Source organism: Phoca vitulina, unplaced genomic scaffold, assembly GCF_004348235.1.
Source record: "Phoca vitulina isolate PV1807 unplaced genomic scaffold, GSC_HSeal_1.0 scaffold25, whole genome shotgun sequence".
Lineage (NCBI taxonomy): Eukaryota > Metazoa > Chordata > Mammalia > Carnivora > Phocidae > Phoca > Phoca vitulina.
In genome coordinates, this window is record NW_022589728.1 from 20,727,024 (window position 1) to 20,753,429 (window position 26,406).

At 45.4% G+C, this 26,406-nt stretch overlaps 2 protein-coding genes across 2 annotated transcripts; both read right to left on the reverse strand.

The window, feature by feature from the left end:
- Positions 1-596: 596 nt before the first annotated feature.
- PRDM14 (PR/SET domain 14) lies at positions 597-16,142 on the reverse strand. The gene is made up of 7 exons (XM_032421552.1): positions 15,443-16,142; positions 14,800-14,853; positions 14,559-14,716; positions 13,070-13,340; positions 8,319-8,521; positions 4,090-4,191; positions 597-1,253 (listed from the first exon to the last, which is right to left on the reverse strand). Exons 1-7 carry the CDS (start codon positions 16,140-16,142, stop codon positions 1,026-1,028), a joined length of 1,716 nt encoding a protein of 571 aa, XP_032277443.1. The 3' UTR covers positions 597-1,025.
- Positions 16,143-24,985: 8,843 nt separating this feature from the next.
- LOC116643102 (60S ribosomal protein L21-like) lies at positions 24,986-25,543 on the reverse strand. The gene has a single exon (XM_032421874.1). The coding sequence runs from the start codon at positions 25,505-25,507 to the stop codon at positions 25,025-25,027; it is 483 nt and encodes a 160-aa protein (XP_032277765.1). The 5' UTR covers positions 25,508-25,543; the 3' UTR covers positions 24,986-25,024.
- Between the last annotated feature and the right edge of the window lie 863 nt (positions 25,544-26,406).

Here is a 26,406-nt window from a genome sequence, read left to right on the forward strand (position 1 = left end):
CCTTTTTTTACATTCTATATACTAGTATGAACCGGCTAATTAGACCTGAAAAGAGTCCACTGGTCTCTCCATCAGGAATGAAATCAGGTTTGGGGCGCCTGGGTGGTTCAGTCGGTTAAGCGTCTGCCTTCGGCTCAGGTCATCTCAGGGTCCTGGGATCGAGTCCCATCGGGGTCCTTGCTCAGCAGGAAGCCTGCTTCTCCCTCTCCCTCTGTCTGCCGCTCCCCCTGCTTGTGCTCACTTGCTCTCTCTCTGACAAATAAATAAAATCTTAAAAAAAAAAAAAAAGAAATTGGGTTTAAAACTAGAGCAATACAAAAACATTTATTTTTTAGTCGATTGCAGTTCTAAACCTTTCTTCATTTGGTAATAATTTTTCTTCCCCAGTTACAAAGCTCACAGATGATGAGGTGGTGAATAAGTAACTTCTGCGTCCTCTGAGTAATTCTGTACGGTGCTAAACAAATTAACAGGCATTTGCCATGTGATGGGGGAAGGAGTGGGAACTAGCGGTTGAAAATGAATCCAAAAGAGATGGGAGATTAATTTATGTCTGAACACTTAGTTACAATACTAATGAAGCTCAAGGTTGAATGATTTTTAAAGACTTTATTCTATGAAGAATAGACCAGGTAATGGCCAGAGCCATATTACAACTGGGGACCCAAGGCAACTAGTAGAGAAAAGGTCTTTTCCATCACAAAATCAAACTCTACTCCCGGTCCCCAAAATAAAATATAGTCCCTCTCTCAGTGTTTGTGTTGAGTTTCCAGACCTGGAAGCTCAATATTAATAGCCAGCTCTCACTATTTCTAGATAAATTCACCAAAACTCCATTCTTGTGAAACACATTTCTGTGAAAGCTGGCGAAATAAATCTGATAAATTCAGTTTATTGGCCAGTTCCATTTTTCTATTTCTCATATCAGTATAACGATCATCTGTTCATACAACACACCCAAAAGCAAGAAAAACGAAGACCAAATCCTAGCCTTTGGTTTTACATTGTCCCCATACTTCTGAGGGCTAGTAGCCTTCATGAAGCTTCACGTGGGAGTAGAATGCTTCTTGATCTGGGAAGGTTTTTCCACAGATGCTGCAAGAGCAGCCCTCATCCTCCTTGTGTGAACGGCGGACGTGACTGTCATGGGCAGCGTGGGATGCAAAAGATTTACCACAGTGCTTGCATTTGAAGGGCTTTTCCCCGGAGTGCTGCCTGATATGCGTGCGGAGAATGCTGGAGGCAGTGAACCTCTGCAGAGAACAAAAAGCAGAAGAAAAGGTAAACTTCCTTCACCTGGGCAGCCAACGTCTAGACAAAGGGCTTAATTTCACCGTTACTGACCCTCAGTTCTCCGATGGATGAATCATGGATGAATCTGGGCTTTAAGGCTATAGAGCATGCTTGGTCAACAGTAGTAGCCTTAATAAAAAAGGGTTTGACTGACAGAGGCTCAGGAACCTCCATTTAAACAGGCAATTCCAATGCCGGTGGACCTAGGACCACAGCCCAAGAGAACGTGCATTACAGGAGTAACTACTATTGGCCAAGGTCTCTGCATCAGTCAGCATCTTACTGATTTTTTCTTTTCTTTTTTAAGATTTTATTTTTAGGTAAATCTTTCCACCCTACACGAGGCTCGAACTTACAACTCCAAGATCAAGAGTTGCCTACTCCACTGACTGAGCCAGCCAGGCGCTCTGGTTTCTTTCTTTCTTTTTTAACTTAAACTTTCTGAGGGGCACCTGGGTGGCTCAGTTGATTAAGCAGCCGACTCTTTTGATTTTTGGCTCAGGTCACGATCTCAGGATCGTGGGATCGAGCCCCAGGTCAGGCTCTGCACTGGGCATGGAGCCTGCTTGGGATGCTCTTCCTCTTCAATCCACCCCTCCTCCCAGCTCACACATGCTGGCTCTCTAAAAAACAAACAAAAACTTAAAACTTTATTAGAGATTCTGTGCACCCTTTACCGAGTTTCCCTCAGTGCTCACCTCTTACACAACTATAGTAGTGTCATAACCAGGGTGCGGGTGTTGACCGTTCAGACACAGAACAATTTCATCAAAGGACGCCTCATGTTGCCCTTTTAGAGCCATACTGATCCCCCCCACTCCCACTTTTTTCTTGAGCCGTAGCCATCACTAATCTGTTCTCCATTTCTATCATTTTATCGCTTCAAGAGTATTACTTTTGGGATTGGCTCTTCTCACTGAGCATAATTCTCTGGCGATCCACGGAGGCTGGTGTGTGTACAACAGTCCATGCCTTTTTAATTGCTGGGTAGTACTCCCTGGTGAGGATGTACCCCAGTCCGTTCAACCACTTACCCGTTGAAGGACGTCTGGGTTGTTTCCGGGCTGGGTTCTCATGAATAAAGCTGCGACAAGCATTTGTGTACAGGTTAAGCCTTCATTTCTGAGATAAGTGCCCAGGAGGATAATTGCTGGGTTGTATGGCAGTTAACGAGCTTAGTTTTTAGTGAAACTGCTGAACTTTTCCAGAATGGCTGTCACACTAGTACTTTGCTGTTTTTACATCTTCTCTTGGCCACTTCTGTTCTTTTCCTGATTTATAACCTTTCTCCTCATTCATTTCAGTACTATGCTCTGACCTTTGGTCACTTTCAGGTAGTACATGAGAGATGTAATTACTCTGTTTTGGGGTCCACTGACAGTGACAGAAAACACCAGGTGAAACTGGTGGCTTCAGATTTGGGGCGCTGGGAGAGAAGCACCACACACTGAGGGGGGTCTGGAGCTGGGTCACTACCTAGTAAGATGCACAAGCTATACTTGTTTGGAACATGGTCAGTCTTTATCAGCATAAGTAACTGGAGTCTAAACCGGGATGCCAAATAACTCGTTCATGTCCTAAGTGGATTTAATTCCCCCTCAGTGCATCCCTCAACCCCAGCTGAGCTAGAAGTCCAAGGTGGGGATCAGAGTAAGAACTCCAGAAACAGGATGTGTTGTGGGGCTATTTTGACCTTGCTCTGGAAATCCTGCTGGACAGAATTTATCCCTCAGGATAGCCTGCCTTTTTCATACAAATGCACGGTCATCTCCTTCAGTCTGTGCTGGTTGCCCCTGGTCTACTTCTATCTCAGCCGCATTTCTCTCTGTTGATAATTTCCATGTTGTTGACATGCAATTTCTTTGGCAGTATTGTTTCCCTAAGCCTGGTACACTCAATGTTTTATGCTGCTGTGAGAAGCTTAGATGGCCTACATTTCTTTTATGGCTTTATTATAAAAAATTTAAGTAACTTGATGATAGGATCAGTCTATCCCAGTGCTATCCAATAGGACTTTCTGCAGGGACGGAAACGTTCTATGTCCATGCTATTCAGTTTGGTGGTCACTAGCCACATGGGGCTATTGAGCACTTAAAATGTGGATTGTGCAACCAAATTATGGAATTTTTCCATTTTATTTCATTCTTATTAAATTAAATAGTCGCATATGGTTAATAGCTAACTAAGCATTGGACAGTATAGATGTTTATCATCAAAATAGGACATGAGGTGTTTTGGTATAATTTCTAAAGCATGGTCAAACTATGGTTCTATTCTACCAACCCCTAACCACATATTTGTCTCTTCATTTTTATCATTCAATATTCCGTATAATGTACATTAGTTTCCACTTCGGCAATGTTGGTCTAGAAAGTTGAGAGTCTGTGCTCTTAAATACCATGTAATCATGTCTGCAATCATCAGGTCTCCCTGTAAACTAGGAGTGTATTTTTTTTTTTAAATTTTGTTTGTTTATTTAAGTAATCTCTACATCCAATGTGGGGCTTGAACTGCCCGACTCTGAGATCGAGAGTCTCATGCTGTACCAACTGAGCCATCCCAGCACCCACAGGGGTGTATTTCATTACACATGTCTTAAATGCCAATTTGGTCATAGGAGGTCCCATCTGACCATCTTAAGCAAACTGGAGCACTTTTTAGGGGTGGAAATGGGGACTGGACTGATAATGGACTAATCAAGATCTCCTTATAAGCCAGGCTTTATGCTTCAAGTTCTTATCCATGAACATCCAAACAGGGCTCAAGGCAGATCCCTTGGAAGGAGGTTCCATTTACCTTTGTACAATACACACACTGGTATGGTCTGTCTCCAGAGTGGACTCTTGTATGTTTGTTCAGGCTGGAAGACTGAGAGAAACATTTCCCACACGTAGAACACTAAGGTGTAAAAAAACCACACAGTTAAAATCAACGTCTTCATTTTACCATTATGTTTCTCTGGGAGTAAAGGTGAAATATTGTATTTATCCAGTGTATGTCTGTAGGCAGAGGTTACAGAACTCAGACTGAGGGACCTTTAAGGTAGTGGAAAGACAACCCAGGGCCACACTGATGATTCTGGAAGTATGGGTTCTGGTCAGATGTTTGAGTTAATACTGCAAAAAGAACAGATCAAATATAAAGCCTAAATACATGATTTGGAAAATAAGATTAGGGGACTCTCTGTGAATGAGGACAAAAAAAATTAAAAGTTAAGCACAGGGAGGTAGATTCAACCTAATATCTGGCCAAAAGGAGTTCCAGGAGAGAACAAAGATCTATAAGACAGGAAATAACCAAAGAATGAACAAGAAAATTTCTGTCAGTTTAGGACTCGTGCCTTCAAATGGAAAGAGTACTTTGTACTTCACTGATTATAAAGCAGGAAAAAAAGAAAAAGACATCCAACCTGACATGTTCTGTTAAAATTTCAGAATTCCAAAGATAAAGAACAATTTCCACAAAGAAGAAACCAGTTACTTATAAACCGGTAAGAAACAAATTGCCATCAAATGATAAGAGAAAACAGGAAAGATGCCTTGAAGGTTTTTGAAAATCTTTTCTAAAACTCTGTATCTAGCCAAACTATCAAAAACATATGCAAGTAGGGCACCTGGGTGGCTCAGTTGGTTGGGTGACTGCCTTCGGCTCAGGTCATGATCCTGGAGTTCCGGGATTGAGTCCCGCATCGGGCTCCCTGCTCAGCGGGGCGTCTGCTTCTCCCTCTGACCCTCCTCCCTCTCATGCTGTCTCTCATTCTCTCTCTCTCAAATAAATAAAATCTTTAAAAAAAAACAAACATATGCAAGTAAAATATCCTCAAAGAAGGGGCATCTGGGCAGCTCAGTTGGTTAAGTGTCTCTTGATCTCAGCTCAGGTCTTGATCTCAGGGTTGTGAGTTCAAGCCCTGCACTGAGCTCCATGCTGTGTGTGGAGCCCACGTAAAAGAAAAAACAGGACTAAAAAAATATCATTACACAATTAAAAAACTACATTTTCCACTTGTAATTAGAAATCCTAGCAAAACCAGAAAGGTTAGAAGTCAAAAACAAAATACAAAGAAAGTTAGAAGTCTGGCATAATTTTGAGCAATTGATGGAATATGAGTAACAGTGATTTTTGGAAAAACAGGCTTTTCTCCATTGGTCAGGAATTTCAGGAGGTTGGAGAGAAAGGACATTCTAAATTCCTGGATAAACTTTTGGGACTCATTGTTATGAACTACAGGGACGTCCTCTGACAGTGTTGTGTTCTTCATTAATTTTGCTCGACAAATCATCTGAAAAGGAGGTACCTCCTTTAATAAGTCCTGTAGCTTCTACTTTTTTCTTAACAAACACCCTTTGATCTAGCTGCAGCAAATCTGACAAATATCCTAAGTGGTGTATATCCCATCCGGTTAAGATCACTTGCTGTGCTAACTAAAAAAGAAAATGCTACCAATTAAAATTATGGCATACCATCACTTGTTAAACACATTCAGTTTCAGAAAACATGTTTCAGAAACATAAAAACCTAGAATTGATAAAATATGGCTTGTAAAATATTATTACAAAAACATGTAGCAATAGAAGTATTTTCCAAGGACATACATGGACAGATCACAGGACAAATACAGAATGCCAATAAAATATAGTTTAAACATTTAAACCACATTATTAATTAAGATGCAAATTAAGGCAAGGTACCATTTTCATCTATCACAATGGCAACAGGAAAGGACAGTGGTATTGTAGGAGACCCCGTGTTGCCTACTCCACTGCAACCCCCGGGGCCGTGCTATAAATCGACACCTTCTCCAGAAAGCTGTTTAGTGCCTTAATTCAAGACTTCAAATTGTACATACCCTTTGATCCAGTGTTTCTACTTCTAGGAATCTATCCCATCAAACATGGGATCAAACATGGATAACAGAGATAATGATTTCTATATAATATTGTTCACTGTAGACATACTGGGGGAAAATTCACACAGCAGGAGATTGGTTAAATAAACAAAGGCACATCCATCTCATACAATGATGCAGTCATTACTACGTTTATAAATTACTTGTGATGTAGTGTTAAGTCAGAAAAGTAGCCTCGGGGCGCCTGGGTGGCTCAGTTGGTTGGGCAACTGACTTCGGCTCAGGTCATGATCCCGGAGTTCCGGGATCAAGTCCTGCATTGGGCTCCTTCTCAGTGGGGAGTCTGCTTCTCCCTCTGACCCTACCCCCTCTTGTGCTCTCTCTCTCAAATAAATAAAATAAAATCTTAAAAAAAAAAAAGTAGCCTCATAATAACCCCAAGTATATTAAAAGTACCTGCATGTTCACATACACAAATAGAAAAAAATTACACCTTTAAATGTCTTAACATGGGTCATGGCATATCAGGTGGCTTGTTTTGTTTTCTCCAAATTATATTTACCAAGCATACATTCTTTTCTCATGTTAAAAAATAAATATTAGAAATAAAAAACTAAATGTTTACCAAGTGAAACTATGAAAATCGCTCTTGGCTTTGTTTTTTTTTTTTTTTTTTTTTAAAAATTTTTTTTTTTTTTTTTTAAAGAGGGGTACAGCGAGAGAGTGAACACAAGCAGGGGGATTGGGAGAGGGAGAAGCAGGCTTCCCGCTGAGCAGGGAGCCTGATCCCAGGACCCTGGGATCACGACCTGAGCCGAAGGCAGATGCTAAACGACTGAGCCACCCAGGTGCCCCTTGGCTTTGTTCTTAATCATACTCCCAAAATGACAGCTAGCAGTTTGATGCGTTACTTTCTGTTTTTCCATTTGTGTGTGAACATCATGCATATCATATATAATAAACCATTTCAAATGGCATCATTATATACAAATTCTGCAACTTGTTTTGGCTTATTAAGCAAAACATAATTTATACAACCAGTTCCGTGTTGATGAACACGCATTATCTAACTTTCTATCAGAATACTGGAGTGTAACTTTTTCCTTTTTCCCTGTCAATGGGTTAGAAATAATTTCACTGTCTTAATACTTCAAATGGTCTTAGAATTCTGGTAAGTATGTGCTTTTCTGTTGGAAGTGGGATTTGGAGGGGTCCGGGCTGGCATGGATATCTTTGTAGATCTGGACCACCAAGGGATTGTTGAAAACTAATTGTATTAAATGTCTTTTGATGAGCAAAAAGGAGTTCTTAAGATTATTGTAAAAATATACTTTACGGGAGTAAATAATACAGTGATTGATTGGGATTCTTCTAGAAGCTAAGCTATGAACAGGAGGTGGTAGGTAAGGGCAATTTTATGAAAATTACTCTCAGTTTTCAAAAGAACAAGACCGGGACTCTGGAGTTACTCAGGTGGTAGCCTCATCACCTAGTCCTGACAGGGCCGCGAGTCAAACCCACATCTGTCTGCACCCAAGTCCCATCCTTTCTTCTAGAGAAGCCTAATGGTCGCTTGTACTGTTCTGCACCAAGCCTGGCAGAGCGACCAGCTATCCGGAATGGCAGAAAACGGCTCCCTATTGCCATTGTTGCTTTCCTTCCTGACAAAATCCTTGGCGTGCCACACAGGCCTTCCATTCCCTGGGCCATGCTCATGTTCTTCTTTGTCTACAATTGTCAATATGCCCACATAGATTATGGAACAAGGTGCAGTTACCACAAAGCACATGCCAGCCTCCTTCCCACCTGGAATGTCTCAACCCTCTCCCCGTCCCCAACTAACCCTGCCTCAGATAAAAATCAGACACCCTATTGTCCCTCTTGACTCAGCTCAAGGCCACCTCCTCCGTGAGACCTCTCTCACAACCCATGTGTCCAGGTAGAAGCGGAACCCTTCCTCCGTGCCCCTCTCTACCTGTGCATCTGTCCTAGCACTCTGTCACTGGGCTGGCTCATGTCTGCCCTTCCACGGCACTATCCCCTCCTTCACAGACCCTGTCTCATCAGGCACTGTGTCCCAGCAACTCATACCCAGGAGTGTGTACTCAGGGGTTGGAGGAAGGAGCAGGAAAGCCACATGAGTCATGGGCCGTCCATGATTCACCGCCCTCCTTCTTACCTTGTGAGGCCGGTGCTTCTCATGAACGTGAAGGACATGGATCCGGAGCCGGTCCCGCTTCTCAAAGGATCGTTTGCAGAGATTGCAGGGAAATTTCCTGTCACCCTTGTCCACACATGGGGTGTACTTGAGATGCTTATCTCTGTAATATTTGTAGGTAAATACTTTTCCACATCTTTCACATCTGTAGCCCTCTGCAGACTCTGTCAAACACAGGGGAATAAGGGCCAATGGCTTTATCAGCTCCCATCCCTCATTCTTACTTCCTCCAAGAGGATTTTTAAAAACTTTTCATTACAGAAATTTTAAACATATACAAAGTCAAAATAATGGCACAATAAACCCTCATGTGCTCAACACCAAGCTTTCACAATGACCAACTCATCGCTAATTTTGTTTTCATTTCTATCATTTGCCTCCATGACTATTTCAATACTAATTATCATTTGGTTCATAAATACCTCAAATTGTAATCTTTTAAAGCTAATACTTTTTAAAAAGTAGTAACCGTATTGCCATTGTCATACCTAAACAATTAACTCTTATTCCTGGAAGAAATACATGTGTATACCCATACGTGTAATTATTTTCCAATCAGTTCAATTTCGGATTCAGTCTTCTTGTTGTCTATGGTTTGCTATGTCTGTTCAATCTCTTAATTTGTAGGCTCTCCCTCCCCTTTGTTCCCTGAAATGTATTTGTCGAAGCCCTGCCTCCAGCCCTATTTAAGAGCAGTTCAACCCTACAGTTCCTTTTTTTTTTTTTTTAAGATTTGTTTATTTGAGAGGAGAGAGCAAGAGAGAGCATGAGCATGAGCAGGGGGAGAGGGAGGGGCGGAGGGAGAGGGAGAAGCAGATTCCCCTGCTGAGCAGGGAGCCCAACGAAACTGGCTCAATCCCAGGACCCTGAGATCATGACCTGAGCAGATGCTTAGAAGGCAGGTGCCCCCCAACCCTACAGTTCTTGAACACACTCTTGTCTGGCATGTGTTAGGAGGTTAGGTTAATATACCACACATACGTACTGTGTTCCTTTCAGATCAGCCTAAACTCTAAGTTCAAAGCAGTTCACCTCGGTCAATGACGAACACAGGACAACGATGGACACCAATAGCTTACTTCCTAGGCTTCACAAGGGCTGTTCCATTTGACCCGATTTACAAAGTCTTAGGCACCTGTTTAGCTTTTGGTTTACTTCTCTGAACTTCTGGAAAAGATTCCAGAGTTAGAACCAAAATGTATGGAGTAAGGATGACAATTATCTTGCCTTCCCTTGTATTCATAGGGTTATCATGATGATTAATTTAATCCTGTCACTTATTGAGCTCTTACCAATATGAGTGATACTATCAATGAGTAATAGACTTAAGACCCAGAGAGGTAAATCTGTTTTTATCAATGGAGGAGGGAGGGGGAGAGAGGTTAGAGAGGGTTCAGCCGACTCTAGCAAGGGAGGCCCCAGGTCCAGGGGTGTCTATTGTTGGGGGAAGGCAGAGGACCAGGGCCACCTACAAAAGCATGCTGAGGACACTCTGGATTCCAGAGGATCAAGTGGCTTTGACTGTGAATGCATCACTGAGACCTCATTGTCTGGCCCCAGGGAGGGACAGAAGAGCCAGCAGTAAGTATATGCAAGAGTCTGGAGATGGAAATTTTCTTAGCATCAGGACTGCAGGGAAGCTATCCATCAGGGGCTTTGTTAGTTGACAACTACATCCCAGGCACGTTTAACAGGTGGCTAAGGAAATAAACCATTCATTAAGTAAATAACCAGGAAGGCAACCGCCAACCCCAGGACTATCCATTGCCCGGGATGTCTATCACTTTCATTGAGGTGCTAATACTCTCAGAATTCCCTTGCTGGGATGGTTTTAGCTCAGAGCTAGCATTTTCATTGGTCAGAAATACCTGGCCTTCCTGCTCCAGCAGTGGGAAGAGAGGGTCTACAAGATAGGGATCAGTGATCTTTACAAATCAAAGCACTAAAGCACACCAAAATTCAGAATGATGGTTCAATAGTGAGTTTGCAGAAGAACTGCTTAGGCAAAAAAGTGACACAGACACTCTTACTAATTAGGGTTCGGCTGCCCACATTTTCTGCTCAGGTCTTTGGAAATTTAACTTAACCTAATGATTTTATCCTGTTCCCTTTCCTTCTTTCTTCTCTTCCCCCCCACCCCACCTCAGTCAACTACTCTTTTCAGCCAAGGGGTTTCCCAATATAATAGACAATGATGCTTCCTGCCCCACCACACACAGTTCAGAGTTTGGTATAGATTAAGAGTTGTCTTCACATTCCACACCTCCATCCCCCAAAACACACACTCTGCAGGCTTGCATACTCAAATAACCCGCCCACATAGGGTCCAGACTCTTCCCTCCCACTCAAGACCTGAAAGGGGGAAGTTCACACCAATCCTCACCAAAAGCCTTTGAGGAAAACAGTTCTTTTGAGAGGACAGAGGAATTTTCATTTTTCTTTCCTTTTTAATCCTATCCAAAACCACTCACAATAGAAAACAAATGAATTCATCCATAATTCTTTCCATCAAATTGAATTGTTTACCAATTTCCTTCCACACATTGTCTCAAATATGTATTCAACCCCATTCACTATCATAAGCCCTCACCCCTGTTCCTTGTTACCAAATGGGGATTTCTGACTTCTGCATATTATTCTATATGTTAATATATCATCATTTACGTAAGAATTATTCTACTATTGAGGGGCGCCTGGGTGGCTCAGTCGTTAAGCACCTGCCTTTGGCTCAAGTCATGATCCCAGGGTCCTGGGATGGAGTCCCACATCCCGCCCCCCCGCATCCCCCCCGCATCCCCCCGCATCCCCCTGCATCCCCCTGCATCGGGCTTCCTGCTCAGCGGGGAGCCTGCTTCTCCCTCTCCCACTCCCCCTGCTTGTGTTCCCACTCTCGCTGTCTCTCTGTCAAATAAATAAATAAATAATCTTAAAAAAAAATTGTTCTACTGTTGAGCATTTTGGTTGTTTGTGATTTTTCACTAATATGGATGGTGCTGTAGTAAAAATCCTTGAGGACAAAAGCCTTCCCTTCTGGACTATTTTCTGAAGACAAATTTCCAGAAGAGTATTACTGAGAAATAAAAAGTTATGATCATTGTAATAGCTCAATACATAATGTTAAGTACTTTTTCAAAAAGATGTTTATATTTTGTGAGTTATCTAGCATGTTTTTCTCAAATCTATTTTTCACTTTTGTTTCAAAAACAATCAGTACATTTTGGAAGTGCCCAAAAAGACTTACTTGGTTTGGTGCTAAATAAGAGACAACCGTGAGGTCCACGGACTTTAGGGAGTCCCACAATCTCACCGCTACCCCCGACTTACCCCCATGCCATTCACATGTTGGGGTAGCAGGAAGACAGTTTACCAAAACAATTCTGACAGGACCTCATTATTTGGACTCTTGGAACAAGAGGCTGTTCATCATTCACTGTCTAATCCCTGTGAGCATGTCCTTTTTCCTTTGGCTTCACCATTAGCCAAACCTGGAATGCCTTCCCTCTCCCAGCCCAACACATCTCACCCCTAAGCAGCTTCTCCCATGTTGGTCCTAACGTCTTCTGCTTTCATTCAATATACATTGGGATCCAGGAGAAGGTGATATTAGGGTGTTTAGGATTATTTCCTGCCCTGAAGGTTCTCAGTTTGCAAGGGAGATATGCATGCAGACAATCACCGTAGTGTGTGATGAAAGCAATTCACTTTTCTTTTTTAACCTGTTATTACATTTATTATGACATAATAAGGTGGTCTTCCATCCTATTACACACATTATAGTAATTTGCATTTATCTCACACCACCTACTAGATCAGGGATTCCCAAGCTTTTGTGTATGTAAAAATCAGTCAGAGAGCATTTTAAAAATGCAAATTCCAGAGGCTCACTCCCAGGGAATGGGTTGCTGGTCCTCTAGCTTCTTGCTGCTCGCATGTGGTCCAGGGGCCAGCAGCATCAGCTTCCCCTGGAAGCTTGATAGAAATGCAGAAATCTCAGATGCCAGCTCTGAATGAGAATCTGCATCTTTCCAAGATCCCCAGATATTCACATCCACATTAAAATTTGAGAGTGAGAGTCTAGCTCAATGCTTCTCAAAGGTCACTAAGATCCACAGTAAGAAAGACATTTTATATTTGAGACTTAGCTACCATACACACACATCTCCATCTGAAACAACAACTTCAGGAAAACAATGCTTACTTTTACTTAAGATTCACATCGACATTTTCTATTCTACTGTATTCTAATTCCTTTTTTTTCTTTAAAGATGGTCTAAACCACTAAATTGATTTTCCACCACATTAAGATATTGCAACCCCCATTTGAAAAGCCCTGCTCTAGAGCTTTGATGGAGTCATCGCTGTGTTAGTCTGAGCAGAGATGAATCAGAAATTGGCTCACCTAGGCAAGGGGTTGCATCCATTTATTTTGCTTGTATTTTTTCTCTGGAAGGAGGTGAAGGGGAAAAAGAAAAGGTTTTCTTGTGAACAGAAGTAGCTTCAGCAGCTTTGGAAAGATAAGGGCATTTTCCTCCAGCTGGGTAGTGCCCCCTGGTTAGAGACACGCTCAGTTTAGTCTCCCGGGCATTAGCCTCTGGGGGGGAGGGGCTCCAGAGGTCAGCGGTGATGCCGCAGGAGGGGGGATTAATGTTCAGAAAAGAGCCAAGTCCTTCCACTGAAGAGCCTCACTGGGAAAGGCAAAGGTGTGCACTCACCTTCAGAGGGCCCAGGCGCCTGCTTCCCCTGCTCCGTAACCTGAAGGCTCACAGGAATGTCCAAAAACTTTTCATAGCAGTCTCCGTACCACACCAGGAGCTCTTGGTTCTGGCAGATCTCCTTGCAGCTTTCATAAAAGATCTGCCCTTGACACTGCACTGCGACTAGGTTCTGCTCCTTGGGGAAACGGGCACAGTTGACATAGGACATCCAGTTGCCTGAACCTCCTTTTCCATCTATAAAGTGACTCAAATGACCATCTTCAAAGATCTAAGTAAAATAAAACATAAAGTTTAAAATGCACTTTTTTTTTGGCCTAACCTGTAAAGTAAAATTACTTATTAAAAATTTATAGTCCAAATCTCATGCTTGAATCCACTAAATATACTTATTATTATTTATTAATATTATTAAAGCCCAAATAGATTTATCAAGCATATCTCTATAGGTGCTGCGACGTTTTTTAAAGATTCTGACTTTCATCCCTTGCTTAATTTCCAAATTTCTATAGTATGTTAATTCCATAAGCAGAGAAAAGGGGAACAACAGAAGGTTGCATTTATTTTTTTTATTTTTTTATTTTTTAAAGATTTTATTTATTTATTTGACAGAGAGAGACACAGCGAGAGAGGGAACACAAGCAGGGGAGTGGGAGAGGGAGAAGCAGGCTCCCCGCGGAGCAGGGAGCCCAACGTGGGGCTCGATCCGAGGACCCTGGGATCACAACCCGAGCCGAAGGCAGACGCCCAACGACTGAGCCACCCAGGTGCCCCAGAAGGTTGCATTCAATGCACAACGTAAAGACAACCAATTAGTTCTGTGCTTTATCCCCATCTAGTTGTCATGCATATTAGTGGAGCGAAACTTAATTCTTTCTCTGCTGTGTGCAATCCCACTGTCTCCCATGTTTTGTTATTATAAGCAACTTTGTGATTAACATCTTCCACACAGTCTGAATTTCAGATTACCTTCCTAAACTATACTCCTAGAAGTAGAAATTCAGGGTCAAGGGGAGGGATCTGATATATTCTGACAAACTGGAGTCCTACCAGCATGCCCCAAACAGAATCAAGAGTATCAGTTTTTCAAAATCCATAGCTAATTTCACAGGCAAATGATAGCACAAATTTTAAAATGTGTTTTTCCTCTCTTTGGCATATTCTCAGCACCAGCGTATAACCTCTAAAGCATCTGGCGTTGCCTATAAATATAGACAAATATTAGTTCTTTAAATGTGTAGTTCATTGCTACTCTTCACAGATGAAAACGATTTAAGGCAGCGCGAAACACAAAGAATGCACGCAGAAGCGCTTTCTTGGGGGAACGAGCATCCGCTTTTCCTTCTCTTTATATTGCAAAACGGGCAGCAGTGACAGCAGAGTGTGCCCTCTCCCAGGCTGGGATTCCCCCGGAGGCCCAGAAGCCAACATTGTTCCCCACCAGCATCATTTCCCACTTTGTCGACCCACCAGAAACATATTCATTTACCTCCCACATCAGAGAATTGTCTCCATAGGTCTTGACTTCACTGGCGTTGACCACTTTACCTTGAAAGGGCCCAAACCTGACTCCTTTGGCGATGAGGCTGCTGCAGAACACACCAAAATGTCGTACCTCACCAAACGTCGTCTGCTTGAGGCACAGACCTAGGGCAAAGCCAAGGCGGGAAAGCCAGTGAGGAAACTGTATTCGTTCAAGGACAGAAATCCAGGCAAGAAGCCCTGCCTACCTTCTGGTAGTTGAAGGGAGTCTTTATCCAGAGTTAGACAGAGAGAATCGGATCCTAGAAAAAAGGGTTAAAATTTTATTTTTCATAAGGTGTTTCCCTCCCCACTTCTTGGAGGTAACCATTATCCTGAGTTTGAGGTTTATCCTTTATATTTTTTCCTGCTCCTTTTACATATAAAATTTCTCATTTTTAGACTCAGAACAACCCTTGCAAGGTTATGTAATTAACCCCATTTTGCAAATTTAAAGAACTTGAGAATCAGAGATAATGCCGACTTTGATTGACTAAGGTCAAGACAGATGGCGAGGCTGGGACTCCAAGTAGGAATTGCATGAGGCTCTCAAGGAGATACCTGGTACATCCTGGCAGAATCTGATCCCAGCTGACAAGTCCCCTGTGTGAACCATGTCTCTCTTGACCCTCAGCTCCCACTAAAACCAACCTTAGGAATCATGCATTTAGGTAAGTAGAGCCTCAGAAGTGAGCCTGGCCTCCCCAGGCTCCATATTCTGATGGGAAGTAGATAACACTTCCCCACTGGACTTGGACAGTCTCGGATCCACCTTGATGTCCTCCTTCCCCACTCCTGCTCCCACCTCTATTCCCATTCAACCTGACTCCCGCCCCATGTGACCACCTTTACCAGAGCTGTCTGTGGGGATAAGGAAGCCGGAAATTGCATGGTGCAGAGGGGCTGAGTGCTCCACGCTGGGAATGACCCCGAACAGAACTAAGTGCAGGTCTTCCTGGGTGAAATGGTAACGGCGAGACGACTTCCCTGGTTGGTTCGGGAGTTTGGAGCCCTCCTCAGACCGCTTGCTGGGGGAGCAAGGTAATAACTGGGGCGTCTTCAGCCCCTCAGGTAGCAGGGAAGCATTCACAGCCGACGGCGGAATTAAAATCTCAGGTCCACAGCACTGGCCACTGTCGCTTCGGCCACCAATGTGGCCCAAGTCTTCACTGGTGGCGCCTGTATACTCGTGGTTGCTGTTGAAGCGTGGCACCTCTCTGGGGAGGTGGGGAACTGGGTACCACGGCGGCAGCTTGCTGTACCAGGGCAGATCGTAGAGCGGCTCCCTCTGCAGGGCCAGGTTGGAGCTCAGCAAGGGAGGCGCGGGCCGGAAGGAGAAGGGGGACAAAGCGTGGGATGCAGACACGGCGGCCTCCAGCTGCGGGAAAGGTTGGAAATCTCCCTCCGCAGCGCTTAGCATGTTCCCATAGTGGCCATAGGGCGGGAAAGGCATGTAGTAGGCGTCCAGGTGTTGGGGGCTGCGCTGGAGCCTCTCAGGCGCGTAGCCCATCTTGTCCTGGGGTCCCGCCTCACCTGACGGCCGCAGAGCCATCCCCGGCAACAGCGCGCGGCGCGTCTGCGGGGAAAGCAAGCGCAGCTGAGGGGCGCGGGGCGCTGCGGCCCTGCTCCCACCTGCCTACCCTCCACCATCCAAGCTAGCCCTGGGTCCGAGGGAATCGCAGAAAGCTCCCAATTCGATCCCGCCAGCCCTACCCCACAAACAAGGCGAAACAAAACAAAACAATAACAAAACTGCAATGCAAACAAACACGCAAAACCCCGAACGAAAACCTCCCGGGATCTTGCTCGACTCCAAGTTCCCGGTTAAGTGTCGCTTTTGCCTTCCCTCTGCAAGCACGCCTTGACCAAGCACAGTTGGTTTCCAACAACCCATTCTCTACATCCGGCCCCAAACCCGGCTCCTGCAAAATCCGTTTCAAGTTCCCTCTTCCGCCCTCTTCTCTGTCCAACAAAACTTCTACAGGGTCGGTCGGAGCCCCCGGGCCCTCCCACTCCAGCGGCCGGGAGCCGAGCGCAAGGCCTTACTGGGCTTGGGGGCAGGCGGCGGCTCCAGGCGCTCCCGGGTACCCAGAAGCGAAGGAAGGGCCAAGGGCCCCCGGCCAGTTCGCGCAGAAAGAGACGCGCTCCCCGAGCCCGGTGGCAGGTCCGGAAGGCCGCCCCTCCTCGAGCCCCGGGTCTGACCCCGCGGACCCAGGGGCCCGGCTGCCGCGACGAGGAGGGCGCCACCTTCGGCTCCGCTCAGAGCTCCGCAGCCCGCGCCGGGCTTGCCACGTGGGCCGAGTCCCGCCACATTCCCCAAGTCCCTCCGGGAACTCTGGTCACCCCACCTGGGGCTTTAGGGAGCCTGGGGTCGCCTCTCGGGGGCAGACGAGGACGAGCCTCAGGCCAGGTGGGAGAGAAGCCTCGGCGGCCACCGCCCCCACCCCGAAAGGATGGCGTTTTAATGGACACAAGTTCACCAAGGCCGAGGAATGGAGCCCCTTCAGGGCCGGCGGGTCTCGAGGGCAAGATCAATGAGCCCAGTAAGGAAACCCAGCAGGGTCGTGACTCAGAAATTAAAGAACACGGGGTCAGGAGGAGAGGTCAGCCACGACGAAGGCATCTGCCATTCTCCTCCTGAGCCTCCCCTGACCGCAAAGATACGCCACTTGCGGGTTGCAAGCCACTTTAAGGAGTGAAAGCCCCAAGAGGGCAAACGGCCAGGCAGGATGAACTGCGCTAGCGCCTGCTTCCTGCGCTCCCCAACCGCCCCGGCGGACGACGGCCCCGGGCCACCGCGGCGCCCCAGCCCGGCACCCACCTTCGAGAGCGCCGCCGCCGGGCGGGCGCCTCCAGGACCCTGAGGGCGGCGGGGGCTCCGCACCAGTAGGCTTCGGGCGGGCGGGGAGGGTCGAGCGGGGGTTTAAGAGGGCGGCGGGCGGGCGGGGCCGCGGGGCATAGAGAGGGCGAGGATGGGGAAGGGACGCGGCCCACGCAGGTCCCCAGCCGGTCTCCTCCCCGCCCACCGCAGCCATTGGCCGACGCTCCCCTAGCCCTCCAGTCCCCAGGGGGTCGCGCATTTAACTCCTCAGGCCTCCAACCCCTCCCCGGGACCCTTCCGGGAGCGGTCGCCCTCCGGTTTCCGCGGCTGGCACTATTGCCCCTCCGGACTTGCCGGCTGCGGGAGCGGAAAGCCTGGGCAGCAGTTGCCAAGGGTCCCAGATAAGCCCCGGTGCTCACACACCGACCCCGAACCCGCCGGGTAAGGCTGGGACTTGCGTCCCGGGGTCTCGCCCCTGCCTCTCGGCTTTTGAGTTCCCAAGAACCGAGCCTAGCCGAAGGCGGCGTCAAGCCCCAAGGACCCGGGTGGACGTTTGTCCCTGATACCTCTTGGGGAGGATGGCACCGCCCTTTGGGTTGGGAAGCGGGGCCTCGCGGCTCGCGGGTGGGGGCACCTGGACGCGGTGGGCTCGGTGTCCGGGACGCTTCCGAGGTTTCCTAGGGGTCGTTTAGCCCTCTACCGGGCGTTTTCTCAAGTAGCTTTCCCGAAGTCGGAGCCCCGGCCCCCCGCGCCGCCACGGCTGCCCCCGGGGAAGGCGCCAGACCCTGGACGCGCGGGACTTTGAAAAGCAAGGTCCAGACCCATAGCCGGCGCTCAAAGCCCGCATTTTTATTCTCTGTGCCGGCCATTGAGGGAAAGAAAGGAGCACTTAGGCCCATTCACATTCACAAGGAAGCATCTAGGGTGGGGGAGAAACCCTTGTAATGCCGGGTGACCTTGGCCAGGTTCCTCAACACCCCAGCCGCTGCTGCTTTGCAAAGTGGGGCGTAAACCTCACGCCAGGCCTGACCTTGGCTGGGTTACTAAAGGTGGAGGGCGGGAAAGGAGGAAACACCCAGCAGGCCAAGACACGCCGCCAAAGGTCCCAAAGCTGGCGAAGGAGAGAGACCCGTGGCGGAGCGTAGCTTCCTCCGTGACCGCCCCGACCTTCGCGAGCCGCCGCAGCGGGGCGGGCGCCTTGGCCGTGGGCGCGGCGGGGCGCGAGCAGGGAAGGAAGGCGCGGGGGCCCGCCGCCTTCGAGGGCGCCCGGAGTGCGTGCCGGGCCGCCTGCAGCTCCCACGTGCGGGGCCGGGTCACCGCGCCCGGCCGCCGTCGGCGGGGCCCGCGCTGCTCCAGTGCAGACCCGTTTCCCAGTCGCACGGAGGATCTGAGATGAGAGAGCGTTATTTGCTCATCCCGGATGGGGTGAAAGGAGCTCAGGGTTTCCTTCTCTCCGTGTTCTATATCTCTACCCAGTGCTTAGGAGAACTTGGCTAATAGTCTATAAAGAAGTGAAGAGTACCCGATTCTCAAGGGACAGCAGCGCTAGGAAGGGTCTTGCCGGCTTCTCCAGGAGGCGCGCTCACCCCAGGACTCCACTACCCACTTCCATCACTCTATCCTCCCTCCTCCTAGACCTCACCTGGAGGATTTAAAGACATGCGCCGACACTTGGGTGGTCTGTGGATATCAGGTCCTTAGGAGCCATTTTCTAGTGCGGTACTCACTGGTTGTAGCTTTATTTTAACAAAAGCAACCTTATCTTCAAGTCCTGTTATGGAAATAATCTAGAGATTAAAATATTAAAAACATTAATTATAAGACTTGCTGGTTTAGAATAGTCATAAAGTAAAAGTAGAAGTCGCTGACTGCTTCCTCTCTCTACTCTCCGGAGGCAATATTGATGAATAGTTTGGTTTATTTCCTACCCCCATTCCTTTTTTAAAAAATACCATACTTGGGGCGCCTGGGTGGCTCAGTCGTTAAGCGTCTGCCTTCGGCTCAGGTCATGATCCCAGGGTCCTGGGATCGAGCCCCACATCGGGCTCCCTGCTCCTCGGGAAGCCCGCTTCTCCCTCTCCCACTCCCCCTGCTTGTGTTCCCTCTCTCGCTGTGTCTCTATCAAATAAATAAAATCTTTAAAAAAAAAATAAAAAAATACCATACTTTTCAATTGTGTTTATGTATGTAGGATTTTTTTTTTAAGTGGGATTATACTTGTGTGCAGCTTTTTCTCACTATTAGTTATTGCTTCTTTTTTTTTTTTAATCTGACAGAGTTAGCAAGAGCAGGAACACAAGTGGGGAAGTGGGAGAGGGAGAGGCAGGCTTCCCTCCGAGCAGGGAACCCTATGTGTGGCTCGATCCCAGGACCCTGGGATCATGACCTGAGCGGAAGGCAGACGCTTAGTGACTGAGCCACCCAGGCGCCCCTATTAGTCATTGCTTCTATCAGCACATAAGAATTACCTGTATTCCTTAGAATGGCTGTGAAGTACAGAAATTAATTTTATGGGTGTAGCCTAGTTTTTCAGCTTCTTCTGGAAGGGTATTTAAGTTGTTGCCAGTTTTTCAACACTTCAGGCAACTTCTGGGAACATTGTTATACTAATACATATTTGTGCTACTCTGCCTGTTGAATAAATACCTAGGTGTGAAATTGCTGGGTTCACAGGTATCAACATTGAACATTTTGGTAGGGACTTCAAACCATGCCGAATTATACCACCACCAACAATGAGGGCAAGTGCTCTGCTTCTCCACACCCTCACCCAATACTGAATATTGCCAGTCCTTTAAAGCTATCTGTCTTTCATGTGAAAAGTGGTATCTTACTTTAATTTGCTTTTAATCATTTATCCAATTCCTGAATGCCTAGCTATTGATGTGCTAGGCACCAAGCCAGACACAGGGAATACAATTGTGAGCAAAGTAGCCCTGTCCAGCCCTGGTCCCCGTAACAGTCTTATGAGGAAGATAACTGTTTGTTTGATTACTTGATGAATGAGCAGTTGTGAACTGTGATGGGCCCAAAGAAGAAAATATAAAGCAGCAATGAAGGGGAGGAGGAGCATGTCCTGACCTAGGCAGGGAAGACAGGAAAGGTTCCCCTGCCCTATAAGATTGGAAAGATCTGCAGAAGTTAACTAGGTGATGAGAGCAGGTGGTTTTCCATGTCGAAAGAACACTTGGGGCCAAGGCCCTGTGGCCTGGAAGAGGAAGCACAGCTGCTTCACAAGACTGAGGGGTGCCTGGTATGGAGGAGACAGCTGAGGAAGTCACAGAATCGGCAGAGGCCAGGTCTTGCAAGGGATACTTGTAAGTGTCTTTACTTGCAAGTCTTGGGTTTTTTTTTTTTTTAAGATTTTATTTTTTATTTGACAGAGAGAGACAGCCAGAGGGAACACAAGCAGGGGGAGTGGGAGAGGGAGAAGCAGGCTTCCCGCTGAGCAGGGAGCCCGATGCGGGGCTCGATCCCAGGACTCTGGGATCATGACCTGAGCCGAAGGCAGCCGCTTAACCGACTGAGCCACCCAGGCGCCCCTCCCTACTTTTTTTGATACTGGGGCCTGACTTTAGCATTCTGTAATGGCTGCTTTGAATCCCTACAAGTTGTGGATTTTTGGTTAGCTCCATGGCCCAGTACTCTTGTAAGGGCCCCCTGGTTGAGGTAAATGGTTGGACAGGGCATTTCTCTTAGCATCTAGAGTGCCTTAGATACACTTATTTCTTTGGCAGTATTAGGGCATTGTGAGGTTCCTTGGCCTTGTTAGGAATCCCCACTGAGATGAGACAGCCTCACTGTTCCAAAGCACCCAAACATCATAAGTCACTTCAAGGCGTATCTACTATCTGTGTATATTAACTCTCTTTTGTCTAGCTGGTTGGCAGGCTTTAGTCAAGGCACTTAATTCTGCCATCTGGGCTATAAAGAATCATATTCTAAGAGTGATTTTGAGATCTCTATGGCATAGGCAGCCTGATCATTTACTATTTCTGCCTGTAGATATGACCCATCAACTCTCAGGGTTACGTGTGGACTGTCCAAAAACATTTGTAGTAAGTCTGCAATAGGGTATGAATGATCCTTGTACAAATGCCCAGGCAAATGCATTTTCCTTACCTTTGGAATGGAAGGAGCACAGCAGGGTTCAAAGGCTTACAGTGTTGAATAGAGAAAGGTACAGGGGAAAGTAATGATATTGCGGAGGATATAAACTGGCTCAGCTAGGATTGTAGTGCATTTCATTAAGTAACAAAGGTTGTACAGATTGGGGGACCATTAGGTTGAAGGAAGATTCTAAAACTTATGGTAAATTAGACTGACCAAGGAGAGAGGATGGTTGAAGAACTAGCTCTAGTCAGCAAAATGTATATTCATGCTTGTGTTCCCAGGAGAGGGGCTCTGTCACCAAGGACTTAGTCTGGTTCTAAAGCAGAAGCAATCTCAGGGAAGTTGGGAACTCTGTCTACAATGTCTTGTGAGACCTAGAATAATTTTTCTCGGCAGGTTCTGCATGGCCTGTAGTCAGTCAGAGATAAGCAACTTGGCTGGGACAAATCATGCCCCAGATAATGCACCTTTTGCTGGAGAAAATTACAATTTTTTTGTCCTTTTGTGCTAAAAGTCAGAAAGTAGATAGAATTTATTTTCATGCTTTTTCTAAGCTTTAAAGCTTAGTAAAAGCTCATCCTACGGTGAAACTTTGAGGTCCTGATAAAGAACTTGTGAAAGGTAAGGGCCAGTGAATCTTTGAGGCATAATAATGCATGTATACTGTGGGTTCTTCCAAAGACAGGTAAATAAGTATTAATTCGAATTTAAGAGAACAGGCTCTGAAGAAGGCAGATTGCAGATGCACAGCTGTGAAACTGATGGCCTTGGGTAGGGTTAGGGTAAGAATAGTATTTGGTATTGGCACCGTAGAATGTGAGGTGTAATTTTGTTAATGCTAATCCTGAGATGGTGAATAAATCTGTGCACCCAGTTACTTAATGCTCAGGATAGGAGTGTCATAAGGACTAGTGCAAGGTGAAATGAGTCCTTTGTCTATTATTCCTTTTAGCATGGGCTTTAATCCTTTTCTTCAGGCTTTAAAGACACTGTGCAGGCTTGGGTAAAAGTTGGGATGGATCAGTTTAAACCTTGAGGTGCTCAGCCTCAGTAATCCTGAAAATGGTGGTAAATTTTTGGTCCATCAGGACTCTGGTACCTCACAGCAATCTTCAAGTTGTGTCAGATTTATGTATTTGTATCCAAATTAGCTGTGATCTGATTATGACCAGGTACAATCTCAGGAATTTCATGCAAGAGACCATGCTGTTTTCCATAGTGGCCTCACCAATTCACAGTCCCACAAACAGTGCTGGAGGGCTCCCTTTACTCCACATCCTCACCAACACTTGTTACTGCTTGTTTTTTTGATTCTAGCCATTCTGACAGGTGATGTCTCAGTGTGGTTCTGATTTGCATTTCCCTGATGATGAGTGATGTTGAGCATCTTTTCATGTGTCTGTTGCCATCTGTATGTCTTCTTGGGAAAAATGCTCTCTGCCCTATTTTTTAATCAGATTGTGTGTGTGTGTGTGTGTGTGTGTGTGTTTAGTTGCGTTAGTTTCCAGGACATCTTAATCTGTCAATTCCATTTCCATAATAAATTTTTCTCCTCATTAAGTTTAAGCTAATGTGATATCACAAGGGAAGAGTATGTTTTCAGTGAAAAGACCAAGAGTAATAGCAGCTGGGACATAGAGGATGTCAGGGCTGTTGGAAAAATCGATCACTTAAGCTTTCACTGACTCCAAGGGAGAGTGATGAACTTACTTGCAGGGTTATTATTAAAAGTGTAGCATGTATAACTGTAAGAAAATAGTGAGTGTGGGGCGCCTGGGTGGCTCAGTTGGTTAAGCGACTGCCTTCGGCTCAGGTCATGATCCTGGAGTCCCGGGATCGAGTCCCACATCAGGCTCCCTGCTCAGCAGGGAGTCTGCTTCTCCCTCTGACCCTCCTCCTTCTCATGCTCTCTGTCTCTCATTGTCTCTCTCACAAATAAATAAAATCTTAAAAAAAAAAAAATTAAAAAAAAAAAAAAGAAAATAGTGAGTGTGGCCCAGAATAGTTTATGATAATTCTTTTTTTTTTTTTTTGAGATATTTTATTTATTTATTTGACAGAGAGAGACACAGTGAGAGAGGGAACACAAGCAGGGAGAGTGGGAGAGGGAGAAGCAGGCTTCCCGCGGAGCAGGGAGCCCAATGCGGGGCTCGATCCCAGGACCCTGGGATCATGACTTGAGCCAAAGGCAGACGCTTAATGACTGAGCCACCCAGGTGCCCCAATGATAATTCTTCTTATGAGTTTTAAGGAAAGAATTGGAAGTCGAGTGCTACCTTCTCCCTTGAAGCTCTCTCATTATCTATTAGATTTTTCCTTGCCAAGAGTGGGAATGTTGGTTTTCCAGCATCCTTTTTGTTTATAGTAGCAACAAGTATCCTTATCCATGGACATTTTTTGGAAGGCATATTATCTGGGGCCATCGCATTGTTTATTTTGAAAAACCATTAATTTGTTTATGGTCTAACTCTGTTTTTGTTCTGCAACCTTCTCAAAATGTTTGGAAGATGCTATAGATCTATTAGAGAGTAATTTCTTATGCCAGCCTTCAAATAACCAAATCCTTGATTTCTAGCCTACAACTGTTCATAAAAAATGAAGATAGTGTGATCTTCACATTATTGATCTACCCCAGATTGTTATCTGAAGTCGATTTCTAAAATCCTCCATGAATTTGCTCTTTCAAAAAAATTGGAGGGGCACCTGGGTGGCTCAGTCGTTAAGCATCTGCCTTTGGCTCAGGTCATGATCCCAGGGTCCTGGGATCAAGCCCTGCATCCGGCTCTCTGCTCAGCGGAAGCCTGCTTCTCTCTCTCCCACTCCCCCTGCTTGTGTTCTGTCTCTCACTATCTCTCTCTCATCAAATAAGTAAATAAAATCTTAAAAAAAAATTGGATTAATGTCCAGTCCATGTTGACTCGAAATCAAGTAAGTATTGTTTTTGGGATTGTATCATATTTTGTGCTTTATTTTTTTAATTTGTTTTTTGTTTTTTAAAATACTATATTGTGTTTTACATTTTATTTTATTTTAAAAATTTAAATCCAATTAATTAACATATAATGTATTATTAGTTTCAGAGGTAGAGGTCAGTGATTCATCAGTCTTACATAATACCCGGTGCTCATTACATCATGTGCCCTCCTTAATGTCCATCACCCAGCTACCCCATCCCCCTACCTCCCTCCCCTCCAGTAACCCTCATTTTGTTTCCTATAATTAAGAGTCTCTTATGGTTTGTCTCCCTCTCTGATTTCGTCTTGTTTTATTTTTTCCTCTCTTCCCCTATGATCCTCCGTCATTTTGTGCTTTCTTTAGTTCCTGTTCTGTTTGATAAACTTCAGGAATACATGGTTTCCCAGGTTCTTCTTTTTTTTTTTTTTTGTTTTAGGACACAAAGTTTGCTTTAAATATTTTTTTGGGGGAAAGGACACCACACTTCTACTGAATTGAGAGAAACATTTTTACAGTCTTGAGGTCTTTTATTTTCTTTACATTTATCATGCCATGAATTCATAGGGAATGGGTTCCAGCAGTTCGGGCTCCTTTCCATTAGTTCTCACAAAGTGTGCTTCTCTGGGTGGGGCAGGCTGGCGCTTCAGTTGAACCCAAGTACCTTTCTCTTTGGCTTCCTTCTTTTTCTGATCATTTTCCTTCACACGCTTCAGGAAGCTGTCTCGGCTCTTTGAGTGTTTAATATGCTCAAAGCGTACATTAATTCTCTTGGCAAGAATCTTGCCCTTAACTTGTTTGTTTACAACAATGCCAACAGCATGCTGAGTAACATTGTAGACTCTTCCAGTTTTGCCATGGTAACATTTGTGGGGCATTCCTTTTTGAACAGTGCCCATTCCCTTGATGTCCACACTATCACCTTTTTTATAGATTCGCATGTATGTGGCCAAAGGAACAACTCCATGTTTTCTAAAAGGTCTAGAGAACATATAGCGGGTGCCTCTCCTCTTTCCCTTTGTGTTGGTCATTTTGGCGAATTACTGGAAGATGGCGGTTCCGGCCGAAAGGCCCAGGTCCTTCTTTTTATTTATTTATTTATTTATTGTTGTTATTATTATTCCCCCCATCCCATTATTACTATTTTTTTTAAGTAGGCTTCTAATGTAGGGCTTGAACTCAGGACCCTGAGATTAAGAGTCACATGCTCTACCAATTAAGCCAGGCAGACGTCCCCCAGGTTCTTCTAACTGACACTTTCAAGCAAGGGTTGAGCAGCTGAAGGACCTATTAATACTTGTGTAGTTCATGTAAGTGAGGGAGGCTGGGATCACAGCTTCCCTGTACTATCTTAAATTATAAAGTTCTTCATATTGGTCATAAAAGGCTGGCAATTGAATATTAAATTAAGTAATTAGTTAAATTTGCTGAACCTCCTTTTGCCCCTTTGTTTGAAAGTGCTCCTAAGATGGACAATTTTGATCATACTGAAAGTTCCTCAAAGTGGTCACTTGGTAAATTGTGTCATTTTGTAACATACACACAAGCATTTGGATTAAAATGAGAATATACAGGGGCACCTGGGTGGCTCAGTCGTTAAGCGTCTGCCTTCGGCTCAGGTCATGATCCCAGGGTCCTGGGATCGAGCCCCGCATCGGGCTCCCTGCTCCGCGGGAAGCCTGCTTCTCCCTCTCCCACTCCCCCTGCTTGTGTTCCCTCTCTTGCTGTCTCTCTCTCTGTCAAATAAATAAATAAAATCTTCAAAAAATAAAAAATAAAAAAATAAAGGCCACTCTAGACCTGCACTAACAAAGCTTAAAAGCAAGTATCAACCTTATCCTGAGTGATTTAACTAATTGCCAAAACAAAGCTCAGCAATCTCTCCTGGAATACAACATCCAGCACTCAGGAACATAAAATTTACAGTGTC

Bases quoted from the DNA above. Each gene is read 5' to 3' on its own strand.
- PRDM14 (XM_032421552.1), bottom strand. From the start codon at position 16,142: ATGGCTCTGCGGCCGTCAGGTGAGGCGGGACCCCAGGACAAGATGGGC. The intron at 4,192-8,318 runs GTAAGAAGGAGG...TTTACACCTTAG, and splicing joins AGAAGCACCGGCCTCACAAG to TGTTCTACGTGTGGGAAATG. The intron at 1,254-4,089 runs GTAAATGGAACC...TGTTCTCTGCAG, and splicing joins AGTGTGTGTATTGTACAAAG to AGGTTCACTGCCTCCAGCAT.
- LOC116643102 (XM_032421874.1), bottom strand. From the start codon at position 25,507: ATGACCAACACAAAGGGAAAGAGGAGAGGCACCCGCTATATGTTCTCT.